We start from the raw sequence: 17,101 nt of genomic DNA, 5'->3' as shown, positions 1-17,101 counted from the left end.
TCACTGAAAACATCATTACTGGAAAGAGTTCTGGGGCTGTAGTCTTACGAAGCATACTTGAGATTCACTCTCACACTGTTGTCCTTTCTGAACCTTTCGGAGCTTCAGTTTCATCATAAATGAAATGAGAATAATAATAATAATAATACCAGTTGCACAGATTTACACTGAGGCTTTTAACAGTGAAAGTACTTTAACAATCATAAAACATTACATAAATATCTATTTATGCTTAAATTCTGGTTGCTTCACTTTGGTTTATCATTTTCAAGGACAGTCTAGCTGCTGCTTGTTACTTAGGAGTTAAATAATAATTGATTCTATAATGTTTTCACATTTCTTTGACAGTTTCAAAACATTTTATTTGATCCTTAGACCACCAGGGTGATTTCTGAGCACTTAAGTCGTTATCTGTGTTTTGTTCTATGTTATTCTTTAATGTCTTAGCCTTTAATTTCTAGCCTTAGAATGATTTTAAGACATTCCAAGGGACTTAACCAATCAAGAGAATTTGCATTTAGTCTCTAACATAGTTCTGTCAGAATGTAGAATTTTTCCTGTTTATTTTATAGTCATCCTAGTCTATAGTCTTATCATCTCATAACAAATTTGTCCCAATAGCTTTCTAGCTCATTTCTTCTGTGCTTCATTTTTCTCCTTGTAGTGTTGTCATCTGCTTTGCCCTGGGATTTCTGTTACTTGGGTGTTACAGGTCAGTTAAGATCTAGCAGGTTTTAAGTCACAGAACAGCATTAAAACTAAGAACCCTATAACTAGACCCATTCTCACTTCATTTTTATTTAAGTATCTATATATGGAAGAAAAAGTTATCAGTAATTTAAAGGAATTGGAGCCTTAAAATAACAATAGCAACAAAAACCACAACAAACTCTGCTATTTTACCCTGTATATAGAAAAAAAAAAACTTTTTAACTTTGTGTTTCAATCTTTTATTCTGTAATAACTTTTTTTACAAATACTATGTGCCAGATATTCTGCTGGACATTGAGATACAAAAATGAATGAAACACAGAATGAAACATAGTTCTGTATCCTGAGAGACTGGTCTAGTAGCTAAGACAGATGTGTAAACAATAATAACAGTATGTGAAGCTTTTTAATAGTGACTGAAGTTTTTTAGGAGGAAAGAGAGGGTGATATTTGAGCCAATATTTAAGGAACAAGGAGACATTTGAAATGGAATGCATTCCAGATGAAGAGGAATAAAGAAATAAAGACATCTGTGTCATAATGGGAAACATATTTCAAGTGAAAAAGACCTGGATTTGAATTCCCTCTCTGCAATTTACCCAATCTGTGAACCAGACAAATTGTATAATATTCTGAGTCCTAGTTTCCTGATCTGTGTAATGCAGTATAGAGAATTGCAAGGATTAAATGAAATAATCTACATGGAAGTAATTAGACTCAGTAAATTTGTTTGCCCACACATCAGGTCTAAACATTTTAGCTTTTACTGCATTCATTTTTATACTCTGGCCCTACTGTTTCTTTTTATTTTATTTCTCTTTTAAATCTCCTCCTTAACCTCAATCTAATCATTTTTTATTTATTGAAGAGAATGGCACATAAGTAAGCAACCAAAACCATTTACAATTCTCTGTATTTATGCAATCAGAATACTATTTCATTGCTACTTTCCTTAGACTCAATGTCATTTCCTCATTGAAACCATCAGTGTATACAGTTATGTTTACTTGTCCATGAATCCATAGTACTTTGTACATATTAGTGTTGGTATTAGTTATAGTATTCATGAACACTGCTTTATCATTGTACAAGCATAGTGTTGTTGTTTTTTTAATCTCCTCAAACAGAATTTTTGAAGGAGGGGATCAAGGGTTTTTTTTAATATATGATTTTAGTTTTTTAAAATTTTGAATTAGTTTTTAACAGATACAGTGTGCTTTGTAGACACAGTTCAAAGAATGTAATGATATTCCCTTCTCTCCATCCCTTCCTCTCCCCCACCTTCCTTGCTCCTCTTTTTCTGTCTTGTTTTTAGTTTTGGGATAGCATATTTTAAATTTACATTACAGTAAAAAGGCTTAATATTTTGCTGAATAAGAAGTTTAACACATAAAAAGCTAAAAGACCCTAGTTTAGTGAGAATATAGATAATGGCTATAAACAATAATTGAATAGAAAAATGACCATTTCACCCATATACAGTAACATTTAAAGTAATCACAGATCATTAAAACTATAGTAGCATGACATTCTTAACCATTGATTTTACAAAGATATAAAACGGAGTTTTACAAAGCTATATTTGAAGCAACACTGATATAAACAGACATTTCTTTCTTTTTTTCTTTCTTCTTGTTTTTTTTTTTTTTTTTAATTTTAGCTCCCACATTTAAGGCAGAAATATGGTATTTGTATTTGTGAGTCAGGCTTATTTCACTTACCACAATGCTCTTCAGTTATATCCATTGTACTGCAAATTGTAGAATGTCATGGTTTTTTATAGCTGAATAATATTCCGTTATGTATATATACCACATCTTTTTATCCATTCATCTGATGATGAAACCGTGGTTGATTCCAAATTTTGGCTACCATGAGCAGTACTGCTATGAACATGGTGGTTTGGTATCTCCTTGATTTATTGTGTTCAAATCTTTTGGGTATATACCCAGTAGTGGGATTGCTGGATCATACGGGCAAGTCTATTCCTAGTTTTTTAACAGATCTCCACAGTGTGTTCAACAGCGGCTGCACTAATTTACATTCCCGCCAACAGTGTATAAGTGTTCTTTATCCACATTCTCCCCAGCATTTGTTACTCTTTGTATTTTGGATTTGAGACATTCTGACAAGGAGTGAGGTGATAGCTCATTGTGGTTTTGATTTACATTTCCCTGATGGCTAGTGATGTTGAGCATTCTTTCATATATTTGTTGGCCATTTGTATTTTTTTTTTTTTTTTTTTTTTGACAGGCAGAGTGGACAGTGAGAGAGAGACAGAGAGAAAGGTCTTCCTTTGCTGTTGGTTCACCCTCCAATGGCTGCTGTGGCCGGCGCGCAAGGCAGAGGATTACCCTATTGAGCCACGGCGCCGGCCTGTATTTCTTCTTTTGAGAGCTGTCTATTGAAGTCCTTTGCCCATTTCTCAACTGGATTGGTTATTTTTTTTGTTGTAGAGTTTTCCAAGTTACTGATATATTCTGTATAACAATCCTTTGCCAGATAGGTGGTTTGCAAATTTTTTTTCTCATTCTGTTGAATGTCTCTTCACACTTTTGATCATTTCCTTTATTGTACAAAAGCTTTTCAGTTTGATATGGTCCCATTTGTTTAGTTATTCTTTTGTTGCCTGTGCTTTGGGGGTCTTTTCCAAGAAGTTGTTCCCTACACCAATGTCTTGGAGTATTTCCCCCCTACTTTTTCTTCCAGCAGCTTCATAGTCTCAGGTCTTAAATTTTGGTCTTTGCTCCATCTTGAGTTGATTTTTGTATATATAAAGAGGTATGGATCTAATTTCATTCTTCTGCATATATAAATCCAGTTTTGCCAGCATTGTTTGTTAAAGAGATTGTCCTTACTCCACTGTATGGTATGTTTGTCAAAAATCAGTTGGCTGTATGTGGATTAATTTCTGGGCTCTGTTTTCTGTTCCATGGTTCTGTGTATCAGTTTTTAGGCACTGCCATGCCTTTTTTCTTTTTCTTTTTTTTTTTTTTTTTAAGATTTATATATTTATTTGAAAGGCAGAATTACAGAGAGACAGAGGCAGAGAGTGAAAGAGAGATCTTCCATCCGCTGCTTCACTCCCCAAATGGCTACTATAGCCTGAGCTTGGCTGATCTGGAGCCAGGAGCCAAGAGCTTCTTCTGGTTCTCCCACATGGGTGCAGGGGTCTAAGCACTTTGACCATCTTCTACTGCTTTCTCAGGCCACAGCAGAGAGCTTCATCCACTACAGTGCCAGCCCCAACCATGCTGTTTTAATTACTATAAGCTTTGTAGTATGCTTTGAAATCAGGTATTTTGATGCCTCTAGATGGATTTTTCTTGTTCAGTATCACTTTGGCTATTGTGTATCTTTTTATGATGCCATAAGAATCATAGCATTGCTTTTTCTAGTTTTGTAAAGAATGTGATTGGTATTTTGATAGGGATTTCATTGAATCTATAGATTGGTTTAAGTAGGATAGACATTTTAATGATATTGATTCTTCTGATCTATGAGCAAGGAATATGTTTCCATTTTTGGTGTCTTTGAGGGTTTCTTTCTTTCTTTCTTTCTTTTTTTTTCTTTTTTTTGACAGGCAGAGTGGACAGTGAGAGAGACAGAGAGAAAGGTCTTCCTTTACTGTTGGTTCACCCTCCAATGGCCGCCGTGGCCGGCGTGCTGCGGTCTATGCACCGTGCTGATCCGAAGGCAGGAGCCAGGTGCTTCTCCTGGTCTCCCTTGGGGTGCAGGGCCCAAGCACTTGGGCCACCCTCCACTGCCTTCCCAGGCCACAGTAGAGAGCTGGCCTGGAAGAGGAGCTACTGGGACAGAATCCGGCGCCCCAACTGGGACTAGAACCCGGTGTGCCGGTGCCGCAGGCGGAGGATTAGCCTGCTGAGCTGCGGTGCCAGCCTTTGAGGGTTTCTTTCATCAATGTTTGATAACCATCACTGCAGAGATCTTTCACTTTGGTTAAACTTGTTCCTAACTATTTGATTTGTTTTTTTTTTTTGTTGTTGTTTCTATTTTGACTGGGATTTCCTTCTTGCTTTTTCTTTGTATGAGTTCACCACTGGCATACAAAATGTTACTGACTTTTGTATGTCTATTTTGTAACCTACAACTTTACTGAATTGGTTTATCAATTCTAATAGCGTTTTGGTGGAATGGTTTTCCATGTACAATGTCATGTCATCTGTAAACATGGGTAATTTGACTTCCTCGTTTTCAATTTTGATGCCCTTTCTTTTTCTCTTGCTTAATTGATCTTGCTAAAACTTCCAGTACTATATTGAATAAGAGTGGTGAAGTGAACATGCTTGTCTTGTTCCGGTTCTGAGGGGAAATGTTTTCAGCTTTTCCCCATTCAGGAGGGTATTGGCTGTTGGTTTGTCATAAAAAGCCTTAATAATTTTGAGGAAGCTTCCTTCTATACCTAATTTGTAGAGTTTTTATCATGAAAGTGTGTTGAATTTTATTAGATGCTTTCTCTGAATCTGTTGAGATGATCATGGTTTTTATTTTTCATTCTATTGATACGATTTATGACATTTATTGATTTGCAAATGTTGAACCAGCCTTGCATTTCTGGGTTAAATCGCATTTGATCTTTTTGATGTAGTTTCAGTTTTAATTTGCTAGTATTTTGTTGAGAATCTTTTCATCTATGTTCATTGAAGATATAGGTCTATAGTTTTTGTTTTGTGCCTTTGCTAGATTTTGGTTTCAAAGTAATGTTGGCATCATGAAAAGAGATTGGCATAGTTCCATCCTGTTCAATATTTTTGAATATTTGAATAATATTGGTGTTACTTCCTCTTTAAATGTTGTATAGAATTCAGTAGTAAAGTCATTAGGTCCTGGACTTTTTCTTGATGGAAGACTTTTGATTACAGCTTCAATCTCATTGCTTGTTATGGGTCTGTATGGATTGTCCATATCTTCTTGAGTTAATCTTGTTAGATTTTATGAATCCAGGAATTTATCCATTTCTTCAAGGTTTTCCAGTTTATTAGCATATAATTCTTTGTAGTAGTTTCTTAGGATCCTTTGTTATTTCAATAATATGTTATTTTAGTTAATCATTTTCTTTTTTTTTCTTTGTTAGTCCAGCTAGTAGTTTATCTATTTTGTTTATCTTCTTGAAAAACCAACATTTTGTTTTGTTGATCTTTTATTTTTTTTTTAGTTTGATTTATTTCTTCTCTGATCCTTATTATTTCTCGCCTCCTGCTGATATTGGGCTTGGTTTGTTCCTGTTTTTCTGTCTTCAGGATGTATCATTAGATCCTTAATTTGGATCTTTATTATTGTAAGCACCTAATACTATAAATTTCCCTCTTAATACTGCTTTTGGCCGGCGCCGTGGCTCAACAGGCTAATCCTCCGCCTTGTGGCGCCGCCACACCGGGTTCTAGTCCCAGTCGGGGCGCCGGATTCTGTCCCAGTTGCCCCTCTTCCAGGCCAGCTCTCTGCTGTGGCCTGGGAAGGCAGTGGAGGATGGCCCAAGTGCTTGGGCCCTGCACCCACATGGGAGACCAGGGGAAGCACCTGGCTCCTGGCTTCGGATCAGCGTGATGCGCCACTGGAGGGTGAACCAACGGCAAAAAGGAAGATCTTTCTCTCTGTCTCTCTCTCTCACTATCCACTCTGCCTGTCAAAAAAAAAAAAAAAAATACTGCTTTTGCTGGAACCCACAGGTTTTGTTTTCATTTTCATTTACTTCAAGAAACTTTCTGATTTCCTTTTTAATTTCTTCAATGACCTGTTAATCATTCAGAAGCATATTATTTAATTTCCAAGTATTTATGTGTATTCTCTTGTTCTTGTTGTTGATTTCAAGTTTTATTCCTTTATAGTCTGAGAAAATACCTGGTATGATTTCAATCTTTTTTCATTTGCTGAGACTTGATTTGTGGCCCAATATGTGGTCAATCCTAGAAAATGTTCCAAGTGCTGATGATGTTAGGAAAAAGAGTTGCAGATTGGTGCCTCCTCACAGGGCACCATAAGCGTTGGAAAAGAGGTGCAGAATAGAGAGGAGGCATTGAATAAATTTACAACTAGACTGAATTTATTCAGAGAATAAATTCAGAGGTAGGTGACCAGCTACTAGCATGCATGTGATGGAACGCATGGCAGAAGGATCTGACCTTCAGGGGCTGGATCTTTTTATATTTTTGGAGGGCTAGGGATGGGGTTGGGAGTAGGGGCCAGCAGGTAGAAGTGAATTCCTGGAACTGATTTTTCAGGTGGCCATATCCGGTGGCATATAAAGGCAATAAGATGTGAGACCGACTTGAAATTCAAGGGCAAGGCTCTGGAAGTCAGTCTGGAGATTCCTCAGAAACCTGAATATAACCCTACCATACAACCCAGCCATCCCACTCCTTGGAATTTACCCAAAGGAAATTAAATTGGCAAATAAAAGAGCTGTCTGCACCATAATCTTTATTGCAGCTCAATTCACAATAGCTAAGACCTGGAATCAACCTAAATGCCCATCAACAGTAGACTGGATAAAGAAATTATGGGATATGTACTCTATAGAATACTATACACCAGTAAAAAAACAATGAAATCCGGTCATTTGCAACAAAATGGAGGAATCTGGAAAACATCATGCTGAGTGAAATAAGCCAGTCCAAAAAGGACAAATATCATATATTCTCCCTGACTGATGACAACTAACCGAGCACCAAAAAGGAAACCTGATGAAGTGAAATGGACACTATGAGAAATAGTGACTTGATCAGCCTTTGTCCTGACTGTTGATGAACAACTTAATACTTTATCCCGTTTAGTATTTTTTGTTCTATTTAATACTATTTTGAACTCTGTAATTAACACACAATTATTCTTAAGTGTTTAAATTTAACTGAAAAGTGATCCCTGTTAAAAATAAGAGTAGGAATAAGAGAGGGAGGAGATGTACAGTTTGGCACGTGCTCAATCGGACTGGCCCCAAATGGCAGAGTTAGAAATGTGCCTGGGGACTCCAATTCAATCCCATCAAGGTGGCATATACCAATGCCATCTCACTAGTCAAAGTGATCAGTTTCAGTTCACAATTGATCACACTGATAGGTCTAAGAGTCAAAGGGATCACATAAAGAAGACTAGTCTGCTAATACTAACTGTTAGAATTAAAAAGGAGAGAACATGGGAAGCGGGATAGACAGCAGACTCATAGAATGGCAGATGTCCTAAACAGCACTCTGGTCTCAGAATCAGCCCTTAAGGCATTCGGATCCAGCTAAAAAGCCCATGAGAGTAGTTCAGGCATGGAAAGCCAAGACACTGTGGCAAAAACAAACAACAACAACAACTAAATGAAAGATCTCTGTGAGTGAGATCCCAGTGGAAAGAATGGGCCATCAAAGAAGGAGGTGCCTTTCTCTGAAGGGAGGAGTGAACTTCCATTTTGACTATGAGCTTGTCTAAATAAGATCGGAGTTGGCAAACTCAAAAGGCTTCCATAGCCTTGGCAACTCATGACAAGAGCCTAGGATAATTACTGACGCCATAAATAAGAGTGTCAATTGTTAAATCAACCACAGGAGTCATTGTGCACTTAGTCCCCATGTAGGATCTCTGTCCTTAATGTGTTGTACAATGTGAATTGATGCTATAACTAGTACTCAAACAGTACTTTACACTTTATGTTTCTGTGTGAGTGCAACTGTTGAAATCTTTACTTAATGTATACTAAATTGATCTTCTGTATATAAAGATAATTGAAAATGATTTTTGATGTGAATGGGATGGGAGAGGGAGCAGGAGATGGGATGGTTGCGGGTGGGAGGAAAGTTATAGGGCGGAAAAAAGTCACTGTAATCCAAAAGCTGTACTTTGGAAATTTATATTTATTAAATAAAAGTTAAAAAAAAAAAAGAAAAGAAATTCAAGGGCAAGGAATAAATTCCAATGTTTACCCATCTTTTGGGCAATGAGCCAGAATGGCTGAGGCTTATGTCTTTGTTCCATCAGATGAGAAGAATGCATGTTCTGTTGCTATTGGATGAAATGTCCTATAAGTGTCTGTTAGGTCCATTTGCTTGACAGTATTTTCAACTCCAATGTATCTTTATTGATTTTCTGTCTGGAAGACCTGTCCACTGATGCGAGTGGAGTGTTGAAGTCACCTAGTATTATTGTATTGGAGTCACTCTCTCCCTTTAGCTCTTTTAGTATGTAGTAATAGTATATATCTGGGTGGTCTTTTGTTGGTAAACATATATGTTTATGATTGTTGTCTTCTTGCCAAATAGAACCTTTTGTCAAAATATAGTGCCTTCCTTTTTTTCTTTTTACGCTTTTTGATTTAAAGTCTGTTTTATCAGATAACAGGATATCTATGCCTGCTCGCTTATGGTTTTCATTTGCCTGGTATATCTTTTCCAACCTTTCAGTTTCAGTCTGCGTGTATCTTTGTGAAGTGGGTCTCTTATAGGTAGCACATAGTGGGGTTATAGTTTTTTATCCATGCAACCCACTTCAGTCTTTTGGTTGGTGAATTTAATTCATTTACATTCAGAGTTAGTATTGATAGGTAAGTACTAAGACCTGTCATTTTGTTGATTGAATAATGATTCTACTGCTCTGTTAGTGAATTTTGTGGTGTTATGTGTTTCATGTTTACTTAATGCAGGACACCGTTCAGAATTTCATGTAAAAGCTGGTCTGGTTATGGTGAATTCTCTTAGTTTTTGTTTATCTGGGCAATACTTTATTTCTCCTTCACTTTTAAAGAATAGCTTCTCTGGATATACTATTCTTGGTTGGAAGGTTTTTTTTTTTTTTTTTTTTTTCTTTTAAGACCTTGAATATATTATCCTACTGTCTCCTGGCCTGTAGGGTTCCCCCTGAGATGTCTGATGTTAATCTAACGGTTTTCCTTTATATGTAACTTGATAATTTTCTCTTACTGTCATTAGGAATCTTTCTTTTTCTTTAGCTTTCCACAGTTTGACAACAATGTGCCTTGGAGAAGACCTTTTTTGGTTGTCTGCTTGGGGTTCTTTGAGCTTGTTTCTGGATGTTCATGTCTCTTTCAAGATCTGGGTAATTTTCAACTATTATTTCATTTAGCAGATTCTCAATGACCATTTCTTTTCTCCTTTAGGAATACCTATAATACCAAAGTTTGGTCATTTAATGGTATCCCCTATTTCATGTCAACTTTCTTCATTCTTTTAAATTCTTTTCTCTTTATTTTTGTCTGAGATATTTCAAAATTTTTGTCCTTGAGGTCAGAAATTTTTTTCTTCCACCTGGTCTATTCTGCTTTAAAGCTCTCAATTGTATTTTTTATTTCATCGGTTGAAGATTTAACCTCCAAAATTTCTATTTGGTTCTTATTGAATTCTATCTCCTTACTAATATTTTCATTCATGTCATTCATTGATTTCCTCATTTCTTTAGCCTGTGTATCTGTATTATCTTGCACCTCATTGAGTTTCCTTACAATCATTATGTTGAAGTCTAATTCTGTCATTTTATAGATTTCCTTCAGTTCAAGATCTAATTCTGGAGGGTCACTGTGTTCTTTTGGAGGCATCATGTTACCTCCCGTGTGTCTACATAGATGTCTGCTCATCCCTTCTTTATGGTGTAGGTGTTAGTGGAAAAGAGTTTATGGTTTAGCTGGGATGCAAGGTATCACTTGGCTGGTTGCTTTGGCTTTAGTTCTAAATGAGCCCAGTGGTGTAGTCTCAGTAATTTCTGTTGTCTTTGTCTTAATCAGTGTCAGATGCATCTGAAAATGACACAGTGATCTAGTCTGCTACAGTTTGTAGGGTGGGTATGGCTTTCAGATAAATAAGGGTTTCCTTGAGTGTGTATCTTTGGCCCACAGAGAATTTATTATCAGTCTCCTGGGCGAATGTGATAGCTAGGGCCTTGTTCTGGGTGCTGAGGGAGACAAGAGTGACTGCCCCCTCATTCTAGTGGCAATCCTGAATTATTCCAGGGCTTGTGAGTCCAACTTCTCCGGCTATAGGACTGTGTGATACAGATGTACCCTTTCTCAGATCCTGCTAGGAGAGTTCAACTGGTGCTGTGGCTTATAATACCAACAGCCCTAGTCCTAGGACTCAAGGATGTGAAGTGAACCCTGTTCCAGTCCTACAAAGTGACTGTAAGGTATCAGGAGATTTTACAGTGAAGGATATGACTCCAGAGAGGTGGAATGCAGGTAGGTGCTTCCCTATGCCTACTGGGTAGATTCCTGTGGCACTGAGAAATTTAGAATGAATTTATAGTCCTGGTGTTACAGGGTCATTTCCCAGATCTCCCAGGGTGGGAGCAGAGTTTTTTTATGGGTTGCTTCTGGTGTTAGTCCCCAGCAACTTAGGCAAATCCCTCTGGCTCATGTAGAATGCTTGAGCGTAGCTCTGAGCTAATGCAGGGAGGGGATCTGTCCTTTGTCTCACACATTGCCCTGGCTGAGTGTGATGCTGATAGGAACAGAACAGAGATGTGCCAAGTGGCTTTTTGCTGCTTAAGTATGGTGTGCTGTGTGAGTGTGGGAGAGGAGGAAAGGAAAGCATCTGTAGCTTCCCTGGCAGTTGCTCAGACTCCAGTCAGCTCTCCACGCTTAAGTAAGTCAGTGGTTGGCTCTGGTTTGTGTCCGAGCTACTCCTCTTCCAGTCCAGCTCTCTGCTATAGCCTGGGAAATTAGAAAATGGCCTGAATGCTTGGGCCCCTGCACCCATGTGGGAGACCTGGAAGAAGCTCCTGGCTTCAGATCGGCTCAGCTGCAGCCATTGTAGCCATTTGGGGAGTGAACCAGTGGATGGAAGACCTTTCTCTCTCTCTCTCGCTCTCTCTCTCTCTCTCTCTGCAACTCTACTTCTCAAGTAAATAAATAAAATCTTAAAAAAAAAAACAATAAAGTCAGTTGTTGACTTGGAATTCCCTCTCAGCTAAAACTGCACATGGCAGGGCACACAGCAATTTCTTCCTACCTGATGTGAGACAGCAAGCCCACAGCCAGCAGCTCTGCTCCATGGGCTCGCTGTGGTGGTGGCTCTGTCTTCTCTTCTTTTGTCCCATGGAGTCTTTGTTGTTTTTGTGTTTTCTGCTTCTTCGCTGAAAATTTTTGTCAGTCAGACCTCTGGAAACGTAGTCCTTCCTTCCTTCATTCATTTCGTATCCCATAACAGCTTAAGTTAGTGTGCCTATACCCTATTCAGCCATATTGGGTCTTCCAGGACTGAGTTTTAATCAGCCTTGATTTTCAACACCTACCACAGTCCTGAGATATGACCTGTAAATATGTGAAAATAGCTAGGAAGTTAATATTTTCAGCTCTATTTGTTTACTCTTTGTTTGCCTGTCTAAACCCCATTTTCCCCATTGCTGAGAGAGAAGCAGTCAAGATAATCTCTAAGGACATTTGTAGCTCTAAGCTTCCACAATTAGCCATTCCCTCAGTACCATTTTTAATTTTTCCTCTTCTTGGAATGCTTTCTACCCCCTCATCATACACCCCTTTATAACTATCTTCTCTATTTATTTTTTCTCCATGAGTCTCTCTCACATGACTAAGGCATTTTGATTTTTATAGTTCTTATGTATAGTCAATAGCACTTATATTCTGTCTTAAATTCTTTCCTGTGTTATGTGTCATTTTATATACTATTTCCCCATCAGCTTGTGAACTCTTAAAACATAAGTGAGGAACTTCTGGCCTGTTGGCCATATAAGGCCCACAAAATCATTTGGCCTGGCCCTGCCAAGGCAACTACAGACAGCACTCAAAATTTAGTAAATCTGTAGCAGGCTAATTTTAAGTTGATAATTTCATATGGCCCATATATGATATTATAAATACCAAGTAGCCCTTGGCACAAAAAAGGTTCCTTACTCCTATTTAGAAGATAGAGATGATATCTCATATTTCTGTTCTGTCTATAATAACTAGCTTATCGCACTATATTATTTATCCACCAAAATGGTTAATGTTCTGGTTTCTTTGTGTTTTGGAATGTGGTCCTCTGATTTTGTTTTTATTTAAAAGCAATATTAATATGAAAACATTCTTCAGAGTTCTGTTTTCCTCTATTGTATTGTTGGAAAATTGTTCGTTTCTTGTACTGTTTTTCTATATGTTTTGTAAACAAGTATCTATAGCTTATTTTATTGTAATTTTAAAGGTAAAACTTGATGGAACATGTTAATTTGTCTTTTTTGTCAGGAACTTGAAGTTCCTAATCTATATATATTAATAAGCAGTTTTACTGACATTACTAGAAATTTTAATTTACATTTTTGGGGTTTGTTTTGCAGAGGCTCTCCCCATGGTACTCCAGGACCAGAATGCAACCATATTTCAGATTTACCTCTTCTAGACAGTCCCAAGTAAGATTAATTTATTAGTTGTGGGATCTCCAAAGCTAAGCTGCTGCTTAGCATTAAAAAAAGAATGTTACAAGCTAGAAATAGTATTGTGCTGAGTTTACTGTGTTATTTGAATGCTCTCTTTTGCATAGGCTGCTTATTTATATCGCTTCTGCCCCATCTCTACTTTGTGGCATTTTTTTCAAGATTTTCTCCGTAACCCTCATTCAAATAAAACATTAGTGTTCCTTTTTTGTATTGCTCACCTCATCATTTTGTAATCTTTGTAGAAGCTTCCAGGTCCTCATATGTCATAGGTCACTGGGAAAACAAACAAACAAAAAAAAGATAGTATTGCCAACAAGTATTTTGTAGGGAAGATGAATGAACCTCATTGTTGTTGTCTTTTCAGTCCCTGGCTATCTTCTTCAGTGACTGCTCCTTCAGTAGTAGCTCCAGTCACTTTCGCATCTATTGTAGAAGAAGAGCTACAACAGGAAGCAGCTCTTATCAGAAGTCGAGAAAAACCCTTGGCTCTTATTCAGGTAAGTCACATACCTATTAGGGTTTCACTTAGGAAATAACCACACCACCACTTACATTTCATACGAAGATCTTAAGAAAATTATGTTTGTTTGCTTTGGACAGGTACAAACTCATATATTTACCAAGTTTAAATTTAGATGCCATGTAAAACTAGACCAAGACATTCAACAATTTAAGTATAAACTGAAGGTGCTCAGGATGATTAATTTAGAACTAGCTTTGGTAATCTTTTGGACTGTTTGAGGTTTTAAAAGTAACCGATAAAAGAATTGGCAGTATTTAGTGGTATACTTCTGTTTAATTAAGAGTTTTTAGGTTGTAAGCAACAAACACCAACTCAGGCTAACTTAAGAAAAAGGGAATTTATTTGAGGGGTGGTCGGATTCCACAAACTTAGCTAATGGGTCACAGAGCCAGGTACAGAAATATTTGGGACCCATAGTTGTGCTGGAGAGCTCACATGAAAGATTTAGAAGACTTGTACAATAAGAGAAAGTATCTCACAGCATCCAGCTACAGGAATGAATGGATCCCAACAAATATTTTCACTTTCTTTTTCCTTCTGCTCAGAATTCAAATTCAAGGAATGGTGGGTATCTGATATATTGTAGCTCAGGCTTCAAGCTTCTCCTGGTCAAGGGAATAGCAGGGTACCTGATATAATTCCATTGTTTTTATACTCATGGAAAGTGGTAGTTCCTCAAAAGGAAAATGGGAAACATATATATCATGCTTAGTTAGTACTTAAAAGAATAAAACAAGACTTCTTTTTTTCTCCCTCCCTCCTTTCAGATTGAAGAGCGTGCAATACAAGATTTGTTGGTTTTCTATGAGGCATTTGGCAACCCTGATGAGTTTGTCATTGTTGAAAGGACACCGCAGGGACCACTAGCAGTACCTATGTGGAATAAGCATGGATGCTAGTTCACTGTGGAGTTGAGATGCAGTTTTCATAATTGTGATTGTTATAATAGTATAAAGAAAATCTGTGGAAAAAGTTCTTACAGATTTGGTAACGGATCATTCTAAATAGAATAAGAAGCATATGATGTTTGTATGATTGAAATGAAATTAATCAGAATTGTGATTTTAGTAACTTTTTAGGTAAAAATGTGTGAAAGGAAAACTTATTAGGTTAAGATTAAATAGAATTGTTTCTTAATGATCTTACAAAGGAAAATATGAGTGGAGTGTAAAATTTTAACAGTTGTATGTTAAAAATAACTTCTGAGAATTTGAGATCAATAATTTAGAAGATTTTGCCAAATACCTGTTGTCACTGTGCTTTTTAAAATATGGCACTGATGAACTTAAAGTAGGAGCACCAGTTATTATTTCACTTGGGACTCATTTCTTCTCCATTTTGCATTAAGCAAAGGATCACAATGGGAAGGAAAAAGGAACTCTGAGCTGTTCAGGATATTTTAGAACAATAGTTTCTTTATAAGATTTGGAGTCATTGTATGGATTGATTTCTTTGTGGGGAGGGAGGACTTTATTAAACTTAATTGTGAAATAATTTCTCCAAATATTAAAATTTTCTAAAATAAATTCCTAATTAAATTCATATAGGAGTTGAACAGTTTGGAAAAGAGTTAGTATATAATTACTGTTACCTTAGCGTATAATCAGAAGTTCTCTGAGCCTGGAAAATATTTAGAGACATAAAATTTACTTTTTTTTCTTCACAGTATACTGTTTGGTTTGTTTTTGAGTGTTTAACTTTTCAAAAACAAATGTTAAATCTGTGTTCCAGTACCAACATAAATTGGAAAGCTTAATGTTCTAGTTTCTGGAAGATAAACCCAAGGCAACATACAAGTAATTCACTGCAATAATTCAGTTGATGGAAAAATGACTGAAACTAACTCAGAATTTCCAGCTTTAGCCCTACTGAAAATGCAGCAGGCATGTAAGCAAATGTGCAATAAAAATAATCTTGATTCATTTCACCAGTGTGTGTTTGATGTCTTATACTATATCAACATCTTATGGGAAAAATTACTAATTATTCTTTCTGATATGCTATAGTAATAGCCCAATATGTCTGTAAATCGATGCTGTGTACATCTACATTGTTTTAAAAAGAGCAGTTTTCCAAATAGGAACTATTTAAAGTTTTGTATTTTATATTGAGTAAATTGAGAAAAAATGGATTTTATAATGTTTATTGATGTTGGAGTAAAGAGGCCTTCGAAATAATTGAATTATCCCATTTGGAGTTTTGATTCTTCTATGCATACTGGCATCTTTAATATTTAAAGATGCTATGAAATGGTGATTTTCTTGTGTACTCCATGATGCTTGGGAAGCACCCTCAGGGGTCTTTGTTGGATGGGGATGTGAAGGAGAGGCAAGGGCTGATTCAGTCTGGGAGGCATTAGTCCTTTATGAATTATAACCAGAGCAATTGCACTTTATGATCTGCTTTATGTAATGTTCTATTGTATAAAATTTTATTTGGATAAAAGGAATTTTTTTTTTGCTAGTAAAGTAAAAGATAAGCTCTACTGTAAACTATTTATTCCTAAATGATTCCATGAAGATAATGACATGATACATTGCCAACAAAAAGCCCAGGAAAGAGATGGGTTTTACCCTACAATACTACTATTACTCTCTCTGTAGGAATTCATTCATAGCTAATCCCCTAAACTCTAGGAAGACCTAATAGGATTGAAGAAAATCTAGAAATGGCCAGTTTAACTGATCAGGGAGATAGAACAGGTTTTCAAGGTTGACTAAAACAACTGTAGAGCTTGGAAGGCTAGAAAGTTAATGATAGGAGGCCGATGCTGTGATGTAGTGGGTGAAGGTGCTATCTGTAGCACCAGCATTCCACGTGGATGTCAGTTCAAGTCCCGGCTGTTCCACTTCCAGTTCAGCTCCCTGCTAATGTGCCTGGGAGGCAGCAGAGGATGGCCCAAGTGCTTGGGTCCTGTATCCACGTGGGAGACCAGGAAGAAGTTCCTGGCTTCAGACCAGCCCAGTTCAGACCGTTGCAGCCATTTAGGGAGTGAACCAGCAGATGGAAGATCTCTCTGTTCTCCCTGTCTCTCTGTAACTCTGCCTTTCAAATAAATAAATCTTTTTTTTAAAAGTTGATGATTGGTGGAACATTGGATGAGGGAATATCATAAACAGTTACTCCTAAAATTTACAAAATCAAGAAGATTAGCAGTCAGATGATATCAAATTTGTTGGCAAATACTATATGCAGATGCAGTCAGTTGAAAAGGTATTGCTATTTAATATCGCGATTGGTTGTAACTATTTTAGAGACAAATATATATATTTGTTCATGTTAAGGGGTTGATATGGATTCCATAAAATTTTATATCTGAAGAAGTCTTATCTGTTAACTTTATGTATAGTCTTTTCAGTTTATAAATTGAAGAAAGTGAATTTCAGAGAAAATGACTAATGAGAATGAAGTCTCCTGTCTTTTTGTTATGGTTGCCCTACAGCTACACCAGACTGCCTCTTTGAAATTACTAATTGTCTACAGCAAGTT

At 36.8% G+C, this 17,101-nt stretch overlaps 1 protein-coding gene across 2 annotated transcripts in view; it reads left to right on the top strand.

Annotated features, from left to right (window-relative positions):
- IBTK (inhibitor of Bruton tyrosine kinase) overlaps positions 1-15,539 on the top strand; it is an 88,631-nt gene extending 73,092 nt beyond the window's left edge. For both annotated transcript variants that reach the window (XM_062186416.1, XM_062186415.1), the window contains exons 27-29: positions 12,991-13,062; positions 13,454-13,586; positions 14,380-15,539. In XM_062186416.1, the coding sequence (XP_062042400.1) occupies positions 12,991-13,062; positions 13,454-13,586; positions 14,380-14,511 (337 nt within the window). In that variant the 3' untranslated portion in view covers positions 14,512-15,539. The remainder of the gene's footprint in view (positions 1-12,990; positions 13,063-13,453; positions 13,587-14,379) is intronic.
- Positions 15,540-17,101: the final 1,562 nt, after the last annotated feature.

Source organism: Lepus europaeus, chromosome 3, assembly GCF_033115175.1.
Source record: "Lepus europaeus isolate LE1 chromosome 3, mLepTim1.pri, whole genome shotgun sequence".
Classification (NCBI taxonomy): domain Eukaryota; kingdom Metazoa; phylum Chordata; class Mammalia; order Lagomorpha; family Leporidae; genus Lepus; species Lepus europaeus.
This window is presented reverse-complemented; position numbering and strand designations above follow the sequence as displayed.